Source organism: Falco cherrug, chromosome Z (assembly GCF_023634085.1).
Source record: "Falco cherrug isolate bFalChe1 chromosome Z, bFalChe1.pri, whole genome shotgun sequence".
Classification (NCBI taxonomy): Eukaryota; Metazoa; Chordata; class Aves; order Falconiformes; family Falconidae; genus Falco; species Falco cherrug.
The window spans coordinates 166,136-182,466 of NC_073720.1; the positions used below are offsets into that span (position 1 = coordinate 166,136).

Consider the following 16,331-nt stretch of genomic DNA (forward strand, 5'->3'; position numbering starts at 1 on the left):
AACCAGACACACATTTTGCCAAGCATTCACATCTGCTGGAATTATTCTAGGTTATTTTTTGTAGCTTTAAATAACCTCCTTCTGATCCTCTTTCTATCCCTTTCTGTTCTATTTCCATCCAGGTCTTCTCTGCCTTGATGGCTAATGTCTGGCCATACCAAACAATTAATTTTTGTGCAGCTGGGCTGAGCTCTGCCCTTGTCTGGCATTCATGCTCTCCCCAGTCTCCTTTTCAGTTTTTATCTATACCCTGTTAATAGGCTTTTTTATTCCCCCTTAACTGAAGTCCAATTTATACTTTTCTGCTGCTGTCCCTACTATTATACACACAGGATAAATGTAAAAGCACTAGCAATTCTGAATAAAAGCAGTAATACTGTTACTGCATGTGTATATTCTAGTCCTCTACTCTTCCCAAAAATGTTTGAATCGTTTCTAGTGAAACATGCTAAAAAAACACTGGTTGAACATACAAATGCGGGCATCACACACTGAAGCCAAAAGAGCCCACATTTTAAATAACTGAGAATAACTTTATAATGAGAGATGCTGAGCAACCCTAACTTGTGTAAGAATAGCGTCAGGCCCTAACTACAGTCAGGTCATGCTCCTAAAATAATTGTTTTCAGGTCTTAAAGAAATACTTACGTACAGATATAACAATACTTTTTCAATAATACCCAAGTCAAGAAAACCTATTTACATAAATGAGACATATAATGCAATATATGGAATTTACCTATTTAGTTAAAACGCAGAAACAATACAAGGAGATCAAAGGAAACAGAAAATAGGACTTTGCATTGCTGCATGACAGGATAATTAAAGACATCTGGCATAAAGGTAAGACAGTTCTTACAGTAAATATGAACTAGTTCAGAAACAAAGAAAATATCCAGTCCTTGAATTTCTGAACATCTTGGGTCAGCCCTTCCCTATATCCTCCTCAAGTTTAAGATTGGCTTTAAGACCAACTGTTTTCTCAAGACTTGCGATCTTGTTTTCAACATAACTTCAGAGACTTCTGAGGTTACAAGTGCCACAGCTGAGACTGAAATGCAGAATGATCATTTTAGTAGGCAAGACAGATATCTTCTGTATACAAATTTTACAAAGCCTTATGCGTCACTGCAAGGGAAACCCACTGAACTAAGTGCTACCATTCTGGATTGTAATACTTGGCAATGGTGTAAATAACTTCAACTGTTACCAGGACCAGATGTTAATAAGGCATAAGAAATTCAGCACTGCTAACAGATTTGGTATATATAAAACAAAGTAACAAAGTGTATCTAAAATACACAGGTAGCAAATTATAGCCAGGAGGCTGTCAATTCTTAAAAAGCATGATTTGCAAGGATGACAGTAAAACTTCTTCAGTTACAATGTTATTTATGAGAAAATCCACTTCATGTATTTTTCAAAGCATGCATGTGTACATGTTCATATGTAAACACACACACAAATAACCTCTACATCTATTCAAGAAACATGCTGGTTCCTACCAGTGAATTCTGAATATCAAAGGTTAGATTTTATAATGTACTCAGCATTCTCAGCTCCTAACAACTGGAATAATACTTAGAATACTGCAAATAAGGCTCAGACCTTAACAGGATCAGACTTACTTCACTATACCCATTATTATTATGATAAAATGATGTATTGAATGCAATGCACCAAGATATTCCTAGTGTGCCAAAATCAACATTTGCATAGAAATCTGAGTTAGTGGTATCTGAGTTAGTGTATATCACAGATACGCTGAAGACCATAGGAAATCATACATGTAACATTTGAGAACATTATTCATGGACTACTCTCTTGCAATTATTAACATCTCTCAGCAGTCTTCTTGCTATTCTGTGCCTTTTAACAGTATTTTCTCACAGCATATATTGCATGACAAATGGTATCTATGAACGAAACAAGAGAAGATGCCTACACACCTTGATATGATCCATCATAAGCTGTTTCTGTGCATATAGAAGAGAACAGTCTGGACACTTGAAAACAGACACCTTCTGGTTTTCAATGTGCTGATCAAAGTGGCGATAGAGCAAAGGTTGTAGAGTAAACACAGTGTCACACATAGAGCATTTATATATTATTCTAAAAACAGAAGTACAATAAACAATGTCAGTCATGTTGATGATCTATTTGCAAGAATCATGATGTTAACTTTTTTTCTCAGCAGAGGTAAGATCTGACATGTTTAAGTAATCATTTCGCACTGTCTGAAAAAAGTTAAAATTAAACTAATTCAAAACATACTCCAATTTCAAAATACAGGAGCAGTAAAAAACCCAGAAAAATAGAAAAAAAGAATCATTAAAAAAGTGCAAACAAGAAGCCAGAAAACAACAGCGCATTCCAGTTACATATATAATACCAACATCTGCTTAGGATCCTCTGAAAGTTAAATGTCTTCAGTTTCTGAACTCACATTATAACTAAAGGACAATATACCTGTTTCAGGTTGCAAAGACAGTACATATTTTAAGGGAGTGACTGATTTGATCATAATTGGTAATTATTTTTGGCAGGGTATATGGCTTTGCACCTCCTGAATGCCAAGCCTAGACTCTGTTAATGTTCTGAAGCTGAAACTTCACAGGATGGTGTTTCCTGTTTTGCAATTACAAGCCTTTTAAGAATCCACTGAAGCCATGTCGAGACACCACCAAAACCACAGCTTCCTCTCTCGGACCATATACGACTTTTTAAATTAGCTACCTAGATCTCCCATTCTACAATATTCTAATCTAAATGCTAATAAAAGCTATTTATGTTTTAGTAGCTGTGTAACTGGTGAAGGAATGCATCTATTAGTATAATTTCAAAAGTGCTTTAGAAATAGATATACTAATTAACAGAGAACTAGGTAAGTACTGGACACTAGGAAGTATAGTCCCTGAAAATGAGCATGATAGTTAAAAAATTGTGTATCACAAAATCCTAAGACCATAATTAAATGATCTGAAAATGGCTGTGTTTTTAGCAAATCCTTCTCAAGCGTCTGTCCAACAGACAAAACACACAGGGGAAACTGGAAACATAATCCTTTGATCTAAATCCTGCAGCAACTACTACATGACAATAGTTTGAAGTTGTTTCATTTTGCAGATGATTTTATAATGAAAAGTGTAGTTTAAATTCTGGTTTTAGGTAATTATTTATTTGATAGTTTGCTTGTTGTTTTTGCCCATCTGCATGTTTGAATGTCTTAAGAATGACTTCCCTGGCAACTAAAGGTGAGTAACAAGATTAGCATTCCAACTGCAACCCTTTAGTATATCTGTTTATAAATAGTAAATAATTCTAGTTTTTCAGAAACATTACACTTCTTTCTAACTTGAAAAATGAATGAAAGGAAATGACACGTGAGAGAAAAGTGACAAGGAAATCTGCCATAGATCATTGGATGAGAGAAATCTACTCCGTTAGCCGCACTTCAGAAAAAAGTTCAGCTAAAATAAAATAAACCCAACAACAGGTGCTCAGCACAATGGCAGGCGCTTCCTCTGCAAAAGCAGTCTGCCTAATCCCATCAGCTACAGGTTGATCTCTGTCCTTAAGGACTTTCCATTACAAAAACCCAGCCAACAAGCCCTGCTTGCTAGAATGCTGAATTTTCTCATTATCCACATAAATGTTCAAAGTCCCTTCCATATTCCTCTAAGTAATTACCATCAACGGTACATTGTTCAAGAGCTCTAAAGATCACTCTGCACTGTGTTTTGAGATGACAAGAACAGGGACATTGCTTCAATGCCCAAGCCTTCAATGAGTTCAAGTATTTGAAATAATGAAAAACAGTGCACTTAATCAGATAAACTGTGAAAGAATATTTTTCTGGTATATCAAGTAGTCCCGGTTTCTCACATACGTTCAGATAAACCTATTTGTGCGGCATCCTCTGACAACCCTTGTACTATTGCGGTGCTTTCTATGGTGAGCCCTCTGCATGGGATGACATACTCTGCATAGGCAGAGTGGAATGCATCTGCTAGCTTCACCTAGTGAGCATGGAGTCCTTCGAAAGGGAAGACCCCTCCCCGTGCTCTGTCCCCCCCATTACTTCTATAAAAGCTTTTTAAACATTATTTACAACAAGTATTTTAGTTTGTCACATTATTACTCATCTATACCCCTTCAGAATCCTAATTTCTTGGGTAATTCCTGTACGAGAGATGTTAAAGAGCTTGCCAGAAATAGGAAAAGCTTCTTGATAATTGGTAAGAAAGAAATCCCAGATTCCTAAAATGCAGTTTCGCCTCATGTACCTCACATCAATATAAAACCCATATTATCTTACTAATAGTTTTAACTGAGATTGTAAGAGATAACTTCTGGGGAAAAACCACCCATGGATCACCACCCCAGCAAGCCAGCTGAACTGCACACAGACAGAAACGGAAAGTATGTGCACTGTGCCAGGCACGGTGCTATTACAGGCACACTCTGTGGGATGCACTGCTTAAGCTTTAAGGGTACAAAGAGCCAAAGGATTCACTGTGCAAGGGTTCATTTCCCTTGTCCACAGCACCCAGGGCTACTGACCATCTAAGCATGCTCCAATGCCTTGGTCCCATCTCAGCAGAGCAGCTAGAGATAATCTGAAGCAGTGATTTTGCTGTCAGCCCTCTGCACTCCAGCCAGGAAGAAAAACAGCTTCCTCAGAGAAGTACTTGCTGCAGTTCTGCAGTGAATCTGCTTGTAATGCCACAAGCCAGAGAGCTGGTACTAACCATGCACATTCCCTAATCCTGAGGCTCCAAGTTTTTTTCCTTCTGTCCCTTACATCCTGCCTCTTATAACCCTGTCTTACATCTCCATCAGCAACTTCATCCAAAAGTCATGAAGCATCAGGCCTGATTACTAAGCAGGCAAGACAAGCTGAGGCACAAGATTGTATCACAGCCTTAGCCCTGGCAGGGTAATTTTCGCCCTTCAGGTTTATTGCTCACATACCACAGCTAACATCCAGAATCCCAGTGTTTTGCTGCCTGTTGCCGAGCGAGCAGTTGATCCCATGGCTAGGTGCTAGAGAGACAGGAGTAAAGTTACATTGTTCCAGATTAGCAAGATGTAAATAAAGACTGGCAGAATTAAAAATAATTCTCTGATTATTTCATGATGTACACTTTCTATTAGAGTCATATCTTGCAAATAAAATTAAAATGAGAAATTAGAAAACCTGCCTTTATCATCTGTGGTGGAACTAGACAGTGATCTCAGCTGGAATGATTTCAGGTCTGTGGTATATATATTAATTATTGCAGGGTTACATAATTTAACCAAATAAATTATGATCTACTATATGCTTCAGATTATTACTGTATCTAAAGTAAGGAACAAAAAGACCATGGAATCACTGAGGTTGGACAGGAGGTCTTGAAGTCATCTAGTCCAGCCCTGGCTCAAGCAGGGCCAGCCAGAGCAGGCTGCCCAGGATCACATCCAGCTGGGTTTTGAAATGTCTCCACAGACTCGAGACTCCATGGACTCTGGGCAACCTGTTCCACCACCCTCATGGTAAAAAAGTGACTTGTGTTCAGGTAGAAATTCATGTGTTTCAGTTTGTGCCCATTGCCTCTTCTCCTGTCTCTGGGCACCACAAAGAAGAGTCTGGCTCGCTCTTCTTCATGCCTTCCCATATGATATTGATACACATGGATAAGGTCCTCCTAACCCCTCTCCTCTCCAGGCTGAACAGTCTGATCTCTCTCAGCCTCTCTCCACATGAGAGATGCTCCAGTCCCTTATTCATTTTGGTGCCCCTTTGCTGGACTGGCTACACTATGTCTCTCTTACACTGAGGACCCGGCTCTGGGTGTAGTAGTGCAGTGCTGCCCCAGCAGCACCGAGTGGAGGGGATCATCTCCCTCCACCAGCTGGCAATGCTCTTCACAAGCCCTTAATGACCACATTCCCAGGTAATGTGGCACCCATGAGCACTGATGGGAGAAACTGAATCTGCTACAAAAAAATCTGACATCTTTCTGAATTTATCACATATATGAATTGTATCTCTCTAAGAAGAGCTGAATGTATGTGTTTTCTGTGTAAGCTAAGACTTCAGAAGCACAAGAACTATCTAGTGGACACCCAGATTTCAGACAGGTGTCTGAGAAAAGACTGCACTCTGTTAAATTCATACCAACATATGTAATAGTATGAATTGTGACTATACACACTTAGGATTATTTCTTTCAGTCACAGCAAAAGCATGATTTTCAATCCTAAACACATGCAACTGAGTATGCTGGTTTGTTTTTTTACCTAAAGTAGTCAGTATTTAACATGTAACAACTCAGAACCCTGTCTGCAGCTTAAAGGCAGCTGTTCTTAGTCAGGATGTAATTTACAACCACCTTGATTCAACAGTACACTTGCATCAGGCAGGCAGTTCACTGCAACCCCACTGCCAGGGTGGCTGCTCTTGCCCCACACCACACACCAAAACAGGCATGGTACGCACACGCACTTTTTAATTTTTCAAAAATCCAGTTAAATTCATGTATTATTTTAGAATAAATACAGATGTTATCTCACAGGAAAATACTTCCACATCACAAAAAAGACGTTCAGTGTTTTGAAAACTTCTGCACGAGAGCATGGTACTTCTCCTTCCCATAAATTTTTTCTCTAAAAAAATGATATGTGTGGGATTATATACTTTGTACCAATAGTACAGTATATATCCATCATCCATCTGGATAAACAAGATTTTCTCCAGTATCCAAAAAGAGATCAGCCACGAAAAAGATCTTAGTGCCATTCCTATGAAGCTACACTGTTCACTGAAGAAAGAAAATCACACGTAAGCTTTGGTTTCCCACAAAAACTATGTAGCATCTTAGGTATGCTACAGGAGAGAGCTTCACAAAGTTGCAAGACAAGACAGCCATCCATTTCCTGGTATTAACACAATCTAATTTCATGCCACTGAGAATCACTGCAAATAAACTTCATTTTTCATACACCAATTAGTTTACTGTATCTGTTCTGAAACAACCATTTGTAATGCAATTGTAAATTACAAGTAAATGCCAGAGGCACACAGCCATTTACCCAGTGAGCCCAATTCCTGTGAACAAAACAGCGTGAACTAGTGAAGAGTACGCTCAGGACTGGACCAGCCTCAGCCTGCTTACAGGGCAGAGGTAACAAATTTTCCCCAGCCACCTCATCACCTGGGGCTGGGTTTTGGCTACACCTCTGTGACACCCAGAGGAACACCAAGAAGCCAGGCTCCGCAGCCAAGCTCAACAACATCTGCCTACCAGGTGAGGTGTAAAATGCACATTCAAGGGTCAGACACCTTTTATACACTCAATGAAATCTCAAAAGCTTCACATTTCCACAACACAGAAGGCTACTGTACCCTTCCTTTCATTAGCTTTATAATTTTTACTTCCAAAAGAACAAAAATTTAACTGAGCTTATGTAGTCATAAGCTTTATGACTTTGTATTATTATTAAATACTCCTTACATTCCTTCTTTCCAATCATGGATTTGTTAAAACTTTCAAAATGTATGCCAGTCATATGCAATGTAGATGCTAGGCAATATGATACAGATAAACCACCAGCAGCAGACTGGTCAAATGTGAATGTATTTCCTCAAATACAACAGTGCTTGCCAGCTCTGTTCAGCACTGGTCCGGCCTCACTTGGACCACTGTGTCCACTTCTGGTCCCCACAACTCAAGAAAGACATGGACAGACTGAAGAGGGTCCAAAGGAGGGCCACAGAGATGATCAAGAGGCTGGAGAACCTGTCCTACGAGGAAAGACTGAAGGAATTGGGTCTCCTCTCCCTGGAGAAGGCTCTGGGGGACCTCTTCACAGTGTTCCAGTACTTAAAGGGCGGCTGGCTACAAAGAGGACAGAGGGTGTCGCTTCACAAGGAGCCACATGGAGAAGACAAGGGGCAACAGTTACAAGTTGCACGAGGAGAGGTTTCATCCTGATACAAGAAAGAAACTTTCTACAGTGAGAACAATCATTTACTGGACCAACTTCCCCAGGGTTGTGATGGAGTCTCCATCACTGGAGGCTTTCAAGAGGCTGTTGAACAGCGTGCTGGATAATCTCACCTCAGCTCCCTTTCCCACGAAAGGCTGGACCTGATGGTCTTTCGAGGTCCCTTCCAAATATACACAGATATCCAAATATACCACAGCAGATAAAACACAATTTCAGCAACATGACAAACACAGGATGTCAACTTTGGTCAAGGTATGTGAGAGAGATCCTTAGAAACCAACTAATTTAAACAAGAACACTTGCTTTTAAAATTGCTACCAAGTAGTATAAACACATCTGAGGAAAAGCAGAGGTCCTGATAGTCTGAAATAGACCTTATTAAATGGTGAAACAGCAGTCAACGTGAGCATCATGAGTGTTGGTGGCAACACCATACTGCCTACAGACGCTTGTGAAATGGAAGCAAAGAACTCCAAACACTGCAATGACTGGAAAAATCCTACTAGTCACTCTGCATGCATTTAAGATAACATCTTGATTAAAACTGGAAAATTTAAAGAAAATACCACTTCTTACAAGGAACATTCAACTATGGGTTCTGTGATTTATGACACATCCACAGTACTTCACAAAATTTTATCTTAGTCTTTTTATAACCGAAATGAATTCATAAAAAATACAATTATAAGCACATCTATATGGAAAGAAAACTAACGTAAAATACTTAACCCACCAAGATGATTAGAAACAGTTCAGCAGATCCAAGCACAATTCAAGAAAACATTCTGCAGTTTTTGTATGTGAAGTATCTTACATAAATAGCGATCTTAATCTTTCAGTTTTCTCTAATGAAAATAAGGGGAATCTGAAGAAAGTTTTCCATTAAATGTTGGTATTTCAAACCCTCTCACTGAAGATACCATCCTGAATTAAAACAAGGTATCAGACACAGTAGGTTTGTTGCCATTTTGTTTTAATGTAAGTTTAAATACTCTAAAGCATAAAGCTCCTGTTACTATGTCAAAAGAAACAGCGATAAATCAAATTCTTCTGAAATCTGGTTACTACATTAGGTGGTACCTTGTTTCTCTCACCTGCCTTCTATTTCCTTGAGTCTGAAACTTGTTAGAACGGAATAGTGTACTCTGTGCCCTCCAAAGAAACAACATGGAGTTAAATACTTGAATATTTACTCTCAGTACAGCACTCATACCAACAAAGGAGAATGGCAACAGAAGAAAGGTCTGCAGTGAGAAGGCATCACGCTAAGACTGATATGATTCGAAGCCTGATCTTCACATGCATCTGCACCTGCAGCTCCCACTGCCTTCAACAGAGGCCTTTAATGTCCAATGTCTTTAAAACAAAACCTCCAACACTGAATTCCTAACTGTGCCCTGTGTCACCATCTTCAGTAAACCACCATATTTCTGCACAACTCTTTTAGCTACACATAACGGAATCAGTTCTGCTTTGATCTAGAAAAAAAAGATTACGTATCAGGAAAAAAAAGCTTATATAAACAGCTCTACAAATACATCTATTTTGATTTGGAGATGCAAGGCTGGAAAAGCTTTAAAGGCTGGCACCTCTCACTAACACCCTAGAACTGCTCTCAGAACATGGAGATGTGACCATCTTAGGGAAGCAAAAACATAGCTTACCACTCCCAAAACCTATGGCTTTCATGAAGGAAAAGGTCTAGCAGACAGCAAGAAAACAGATCCTGCAGGAAAACTACCACCTGACGAGCAAGCAGCTGCCTGACTGGAAGAACAGGGTACCACAGGCAGCTGTAGCCCAAAAGAATCACCCGAGGTCAGCCCAGAGAAGACAAGTGTCATTTCTAAAACCATCTCTCACAGGTACACACCCTGACCCCTGTGAACTGATGGCACTGGAAGAACCACTTTTTCTGAATTCACCCAGATGAGACTCTGTGAGCATGTCATAGAAAAAAAATAAAATCACTTTTTCCCACCTTTTCAACCAAATGTTATGAAAATCACTGCACAAATGCTCGTAAGTCTTAGCAGTTCTTTTTGGAATCCCATTATCTTAATTCACAGTGAGCTGATTAAAAAATAAGAACAAACAACACGCTAGCTGCCTGTCTGTATATTTTTTGTAATTACTGCATTACTCTCTTGCAGTGCACAGTGTTTAAAGAACTGCTATCACTATGTCCATGGAAATTTAACCCCGGCCAAATAAACTGCCAGCTAAAAACTCATGAAAACATTACACAAACTCCACGTTACCAACATGAGAACAAACTGTTGGTTGTACAGCATGTGACTTTCAAGATTACAAGCACAAGACAGAATGCAATTTCACAAGTTATTAAAATGCAGGCAAGAGCAGTAGAAGATTAATTTTGCTTACTTTGGTTCGCCTATCTTGATACCCGGGTGTTGTGTATAGGCATGGGAATGTGTGCTGGGAGCAGATTTAAATGCCATGGGACAGATAGGACACTTGTAAAAGACTTCACAGTGACAACCTTGAATATGAGACTTGAGTGCCGCCACATCAGAGTATACAACATTGCAATGCACGCAGCTGCAAAAAGAGCGGAAAAGAGTCAGTTCAGCCTAGCCCAAAGCAGTACTGAACGAAATGGAATCAACACTGATTTTCGAGCAAGTGGAAGAGATAAACATGTATATACAACTGGATAAAACTAAGTCATTCCGTCAATTTAAACAACCCAGTAAGAATCAACGTGAACAGAGATTTACATATCAGAAAGTAAGAAAAAAAGAAATTTCCTGAATTTAATTTGAAAATCTAAGAGATATGAAGTCAGAACATGTTTTTATGGCATTACAACAAAACAGATAGAAGTGTTGACAGAGGAGTATTCTATTGATTGTAAAAAGAATGCTTAACTCCTCTGCCAATTTGTAGAGAGATTTTACAAAATCCATTTTTATCACATGCAGTGGATTGTATAAGGTATGCCACAGCAATTTAGAAACTACCACCAAAATGGAGAACCCGTAAAGAAACCATTTTCACCATTTCCCTTGTTTAGATTTAATGAAGACATACTGGTAATGATTTTCTGCACATGTAATCAAATCAGCACTTGGATTTAAAAACAAGAGAGTAATTTAAACTCAGGACAACTAAACCAAATCTCTACAATCAAATCAATTTATCGGATTGGAATTCTGAAAATATTTTTCAAAAACATACTTCTGCTGGTTCGAAAATTTGTGACCTTTCCGCATCTATTCTAAAATGAAATTATTAAAAAACTGAATTAATATTAGTGCATAAAAATTTCTATACACAACGATCCCTTTTAGTGCCACACATCTCCAGTACTGAATGCTACGAATTAAGTTCAAGAACATACTGCTATAAGCAATTACAAAATAACCTGTCAAATGAACAGACTTCTTATTGACCACTATTTTGCAGCAAGAGTTTTACAATTTAAACATAGAAGGCCTCTACTCTTCCAAAATTTTAATTTTGGCATCTATCATGGTAGTATGATTGTTGTCATATAAACATCAAATAATTTTCTGATACTGTTTCAGTGCCCTGACGATGGCAATAAAGCAGCAAGTACAGTTATACATTGCATTCAAGAGTCCCATTTTCCTTTTAAAATGTATCACCTTTGAATGTTATGAAATGTCATCCTTTCTTCCCCGAGCACTTCATTTACATTCTTAACACTATTAATCAAGTTTTTATCTATCTGGTCCCTGCTTACTGATGCATTTTCTGAAGTAAATGGTCCTTGTCTTTTTTGGGGTCTGTTAAAGATCTTCTGTGCTTACACAGAGATGAACATTTCTTCACAGTAGTACACAGCACGATCCTCTCACTAGCAGATATACTCCTAAGGTGTCACCTCAAGATAGCTGGGTTGCAGTTCTCGCCTCCCCATCCCATCCTGTCTGGATGTTAAGTGACATGACATAACGAACAATCCTCAGCATCCACTACTGTATATTAAATGGTTCTTAAGGACCAAATCTTCCTTTCTTGGACTGCTGTGTCTTGTTTTCAACTTGGAAGGATGCAGTTAAACTTGAGGTTGAAATTTTTATCTGCTTTAGTTCAGACAACTAGCTTGAAATCACTGTAGTCAAACTGAACTCCCTCTCAGAGGTCCTTTGGAAAGGCAAGTCAGGTTATGCTGTTCCTCAAGCAAAGGCACCACAGTGATAAGGAGATGCTGAGGAGTCTAAGAAGGCACACATTAACTTCCCCAGATACTGTTCTTCTTTGCCTAGGTGTTTTTTGTTTAGTCTCACCATACAGAGAAATTCTGACTTTGTGTGACATAAGATGTTTATGATACATCTTGAAAGGTTCAGTAACTTCAGTTTAGATTCACAGTGAAGGATTTAGAGTCTTCTGGTGTTACTGGTGCAGCTAGGCCAGGAATCCCTGAAGATGATTCTGTTTACAAACCCAAGAGACTCAGACTAGAGGGAAGTGGAAGCAGCAGAATAAGAAATGTAAGACAAGACAGACTACTGCTTGGCAGAAAAGAATCAAAGAGAAGAACCCAAAGAAACAGTGCTGTGATTTGTGCTCACTCTGAAAACAGACTGTCACAGCAGCTGGCTTGATGCAGGAAAAATGCTTTCTTCCCCTAGTGAAGATTTCACAGCCATCCTTGTAAATGAACTTTTGTCACCTGAAGGAGGGACAAGATGCCTACTGCTCATTTTTAAATTGCCCTTCCCCAGTCAGACAGGACAAAGTGGAAATGTTTTAGGAGAGCTGAGCAAAGCTCAGCTGTACGGGTTGCTTCTTTGATCTCTTGCTGTGCTGCCTGCCATTCAGTGCAAGTAAAATTCTAAGATAAAACCATTTTTCAAGCTTTTCCAAACTTACCATTTCCATTAAATGCCTCTGATCCCCAATTTCTCAGTGAGTTGCCATTACAGGGAAACATAAGAATAAAAAGGAAACTGAAGAGTAATAAAGAACCACCAGAAGATCAGGCTGTTTGAATGAGAAAGGTAATTTTCAAGTAATGTAAAGCTGAGGAATCTTGACTTCCCACAGAAAAGAGAGCAACCAGACAGGCGCAGTACACCCATCAGCATCTTGATGATAAATTCTAGCAGTAAATACTTAAAATTAACTGTTCTAGCAGAGAACAATCTAAGACTCAATGTTTTGAAAAAACTCAAAAGGTTTTTTTAAGAATCTGAGATTAAGAAAATATATCTGCATTCTCTAGCCCTTATGAACTGTGAAGTCCTGAATCCGACATTTTATGGCTGGATGAGATTAGCTAATACTCTGATTTAGTAACATACAGAAGTGGATGCCCAAAACAAAGCAAAATCCTAATGTGATATTTATTCCAAAATTTGTAGTACTCATAGCACTGTTGCCACGACAACCTTAAACCCATGAAGCTGTATTCTACAAACAATGCTTATGAAAATGGAAAATTACTTTTAAAAGCATAAATTATACATAAATTGACAACAAAAGTAATCATTATACTGACCGAAAACCAACTCTTCGGGTATAATGCAGGCAGTTCTTAGTGACATGAGTCTGGAAGTGGACAGATCTGCAGATTGCTCCACATTCAGGACACGTGTATGGAGATTTATGCTGATGAATTCTCTGGTGTGATGCAAAACTGCACTGGTTAGGAAGCAGCATCTGGCAGATATTGCATGTCTTCTAAACGATAAACCAAAATAGATGAAACAAAAGGTTTGGTTCAGCTATACGTAACGTCTTGTGTCAAACACTGTAATATATCAAATCAAAGGTTAAATGTTGTGACTGTGATGTGAACCAGAAGAGGTAGGCAAGTGCTAAACGCGGGCCCTACTGACAAATCTTGTAGGGCAGAGCTGGCAGATACTGGTAACTAGACATACTGGCATTCAGGGCCATTCTGACACAACAGAGCTCTTTCATATACCACTCATCACGGGAGACGCATGTTGGTTTATGCAAATCTTACTTAGGTGCCTCACAAGATTACCTTGATAGTGCAAGGGGCCTAAGTACACCCTAAGAATCAAACCTTATGGTTTCAGTTCAGTGCACCACATAAAAGTAAAAAAAAGAAAACCACCCAAACCCACCAAAAACACTGTCTTCACTTTTTTTGATCCTTGCTCCTGATTCTTATTGTAATATCCATAATACCAATAAAATGGAATATTATCAGGCAGAACGTGCATTGATAATGTCAAAAAATATTTCTCAAACTAGAACACATTATCTGCATTATATCAATATATTGTGCATCTCAGTAAAAACTAGAGATATATAAAATATTTACAAAGCTTTTCTTTGCAGGGTGATCTTTCTACATGCAGGAACAACTTACTAAACTAATTATTTCCTTGTGTTTTGTTACACAAAAATAGTTTTTAAAAAATCTTCCAACTATATGTTGGAATGTATGCCAAATCAGAAACACTGAAATTCTTTGGGTGCTTTGTGCCATTTTTAGGATGAAATGTGAATGATAAAACCCAGGTGTAAACAGGCTTCACTTCTGCTCACAGTTGCTTTCCATTACTGGAGGGCACAAAGAGCCAAACGTGCAAAAGCATTGCGGAAAATGTTTTATTTACAGTAACACATCCTCAAAGCTCTATCCTGTATGGAGCTATGCCTCTGTCTAACTTTGATCATGGTGCCGCTTCACTGACTTCAGCAGAAACACTCACGGTCTCAAAGTCAAGCACAAATACAACTCTCTGCAGAACAGGACTTCAACTCAACTTAATTTCACAAGACTTTGCTTTGTAAGGCTTTTCAGATTATTTTTTTTCTTATGACTTGGGACTTACGAGCCTCACCAGTGACTTATGAAGATTTAGGAACAAAAACAAGACTCCCTCATGAGATGGGTATGATTTTAACATGGTATTTTTAGAAATGTTATCTGCAAAAGTCTTATGGATGTAGTGATGTGTATATGCTGCAAGAACATAAAACAAAACAAGAACACAGCTGCATTATAAAGTATTTACTAACCTACGTATGAAGAAATCCTGAAATAATTAATTAAGACATAATTGCTTTCCTCATGGTAAAACAGCTTCCTACTAAAAAACAGGAACTTCACAAAAAGTCAACCCTTTTTCCCCATTTAGGAGACTCTCCTTTAAATCTCTTCTAAAAAGCAGTAACATCCAGATCATGTAATAGCAAAATCAAAGCTACTATTCTAGAAGAAATTGTACAATGTTAGGAATAGCTTCCATAGGAGTCTGACTTCCTAGTATTAGCAACTATGCCAGTAAAATAAGTAACCTGTTTCCATTCAATCAACAGGAGACAGACACTAACTCCAAAGACAGAAAGAAAAAGCCTTTATAGACACTACAAAAAAGGACTATTTTCCTAATAGAACACTGTTTAATATCAAGGTATAAAGTAACTTCTTAACTGTCTTAGCATTTTGACAATATTACTGATAGTCTAAGAACAAGCGTATTTTTGCATCACAACCTGTACACTCCATTTTTATTCTTTTTCTAAAATAACTTAATCTAAATGCTTTTTTTGAGGGCACGTGCAAAAACTTTTTCTTTAAAAACAGTAATTTTAAGGAGAAATGTTAACATAAAACATCTTGTGGTCAGACACACAGAAGCAAGAAGTGTATTTCATATGGTTCCCTTATAATGTTTACTTCGTGAACACGGTGACCTGATACGTTTGAACACAGTCTCCATCCAAATGTCTCAAATGTCCTGACGACAGCAAGATGACAAAATGCAAAATGTACAAAACAGAGGAAGTTAGGCAAAGAACATCTACCATTACTCAAATTTAGGCTCAATATTAGCACTATTGCCAGCCTAAAAGATTAGTGATAGCATGGATACATTTACTACCCTTGCAGAAAGCTCTGTCTGAGGTTAACTGTGGGGATTTTGAACTATCACCCTGATTAAAGCCCTTATGACACAGTAAGTCTGAAACTGGGTTCAGACACATATAAATATTCACTCTGAAATGCCAAATATTTGTCCTCGATTGACCAAACAGCCACGGCTGGAACCACTGGCTCAGGCACTCCAAACTGAACAGAACTGGTTTGGGATGTTAACTTTGAAGTCCAGCTTACAGGAAAATCCTAACCATAACTCTACTTAAAATGTGCTTACCACATTTACTTGGCTTCAGTACCATTCCTAAAATCTATCGTTTGCCATTTATGTATTAATAAGCAGCAATATAATACTGGAGAATCTGGAGTATTATCTGATTACGTAAGAAAACAGCAAAACAGAACTTCTTATTCCAGTAATAGATATGTATGGGATTTCCGTAGTCTTTCCAAAGCCTTTCATCTGTAGTACTACAAAATG

The 16,331-nt window shown here is 38.4% G+C and overlaps 1 protein-coding gene across 9 annotated transcripts in view; it reads right to left on the reverse strand.

The window, feature by feature from the left end:
- ZNF532 (zinc finger protein 532) overlaps positions 1 to 16,331 on the reverse strand; it is a 74,465-nt gene that overhangs the window by 14,176 nt on the left and 43,958 nt on the right. For all 9 annotated transcript variants that reach the window (XM_055699726.1, XM_055699729.1, XM_055699730.1 and 6 more), the window contains 3 exons: positions 13,490 to 13,671; positions 10,381 to 10,557; positions 1,950 to 2,112 (listed from right to left, as the gene is read on the reverse strand). In XM_055699726.1, coding sequence (XP_055555701.1) covers positions 1,950 to 2,112; positions 10,381 to 10,557; positions 13,490 to 13,671 — 522 coding nt within the window. The remainder of the gene's footprint in view (positions 1 to 1,949; positions 2,113 to 10,380; positions 10,558 to 13,489; positions 13,672 to 16,331) is intronic.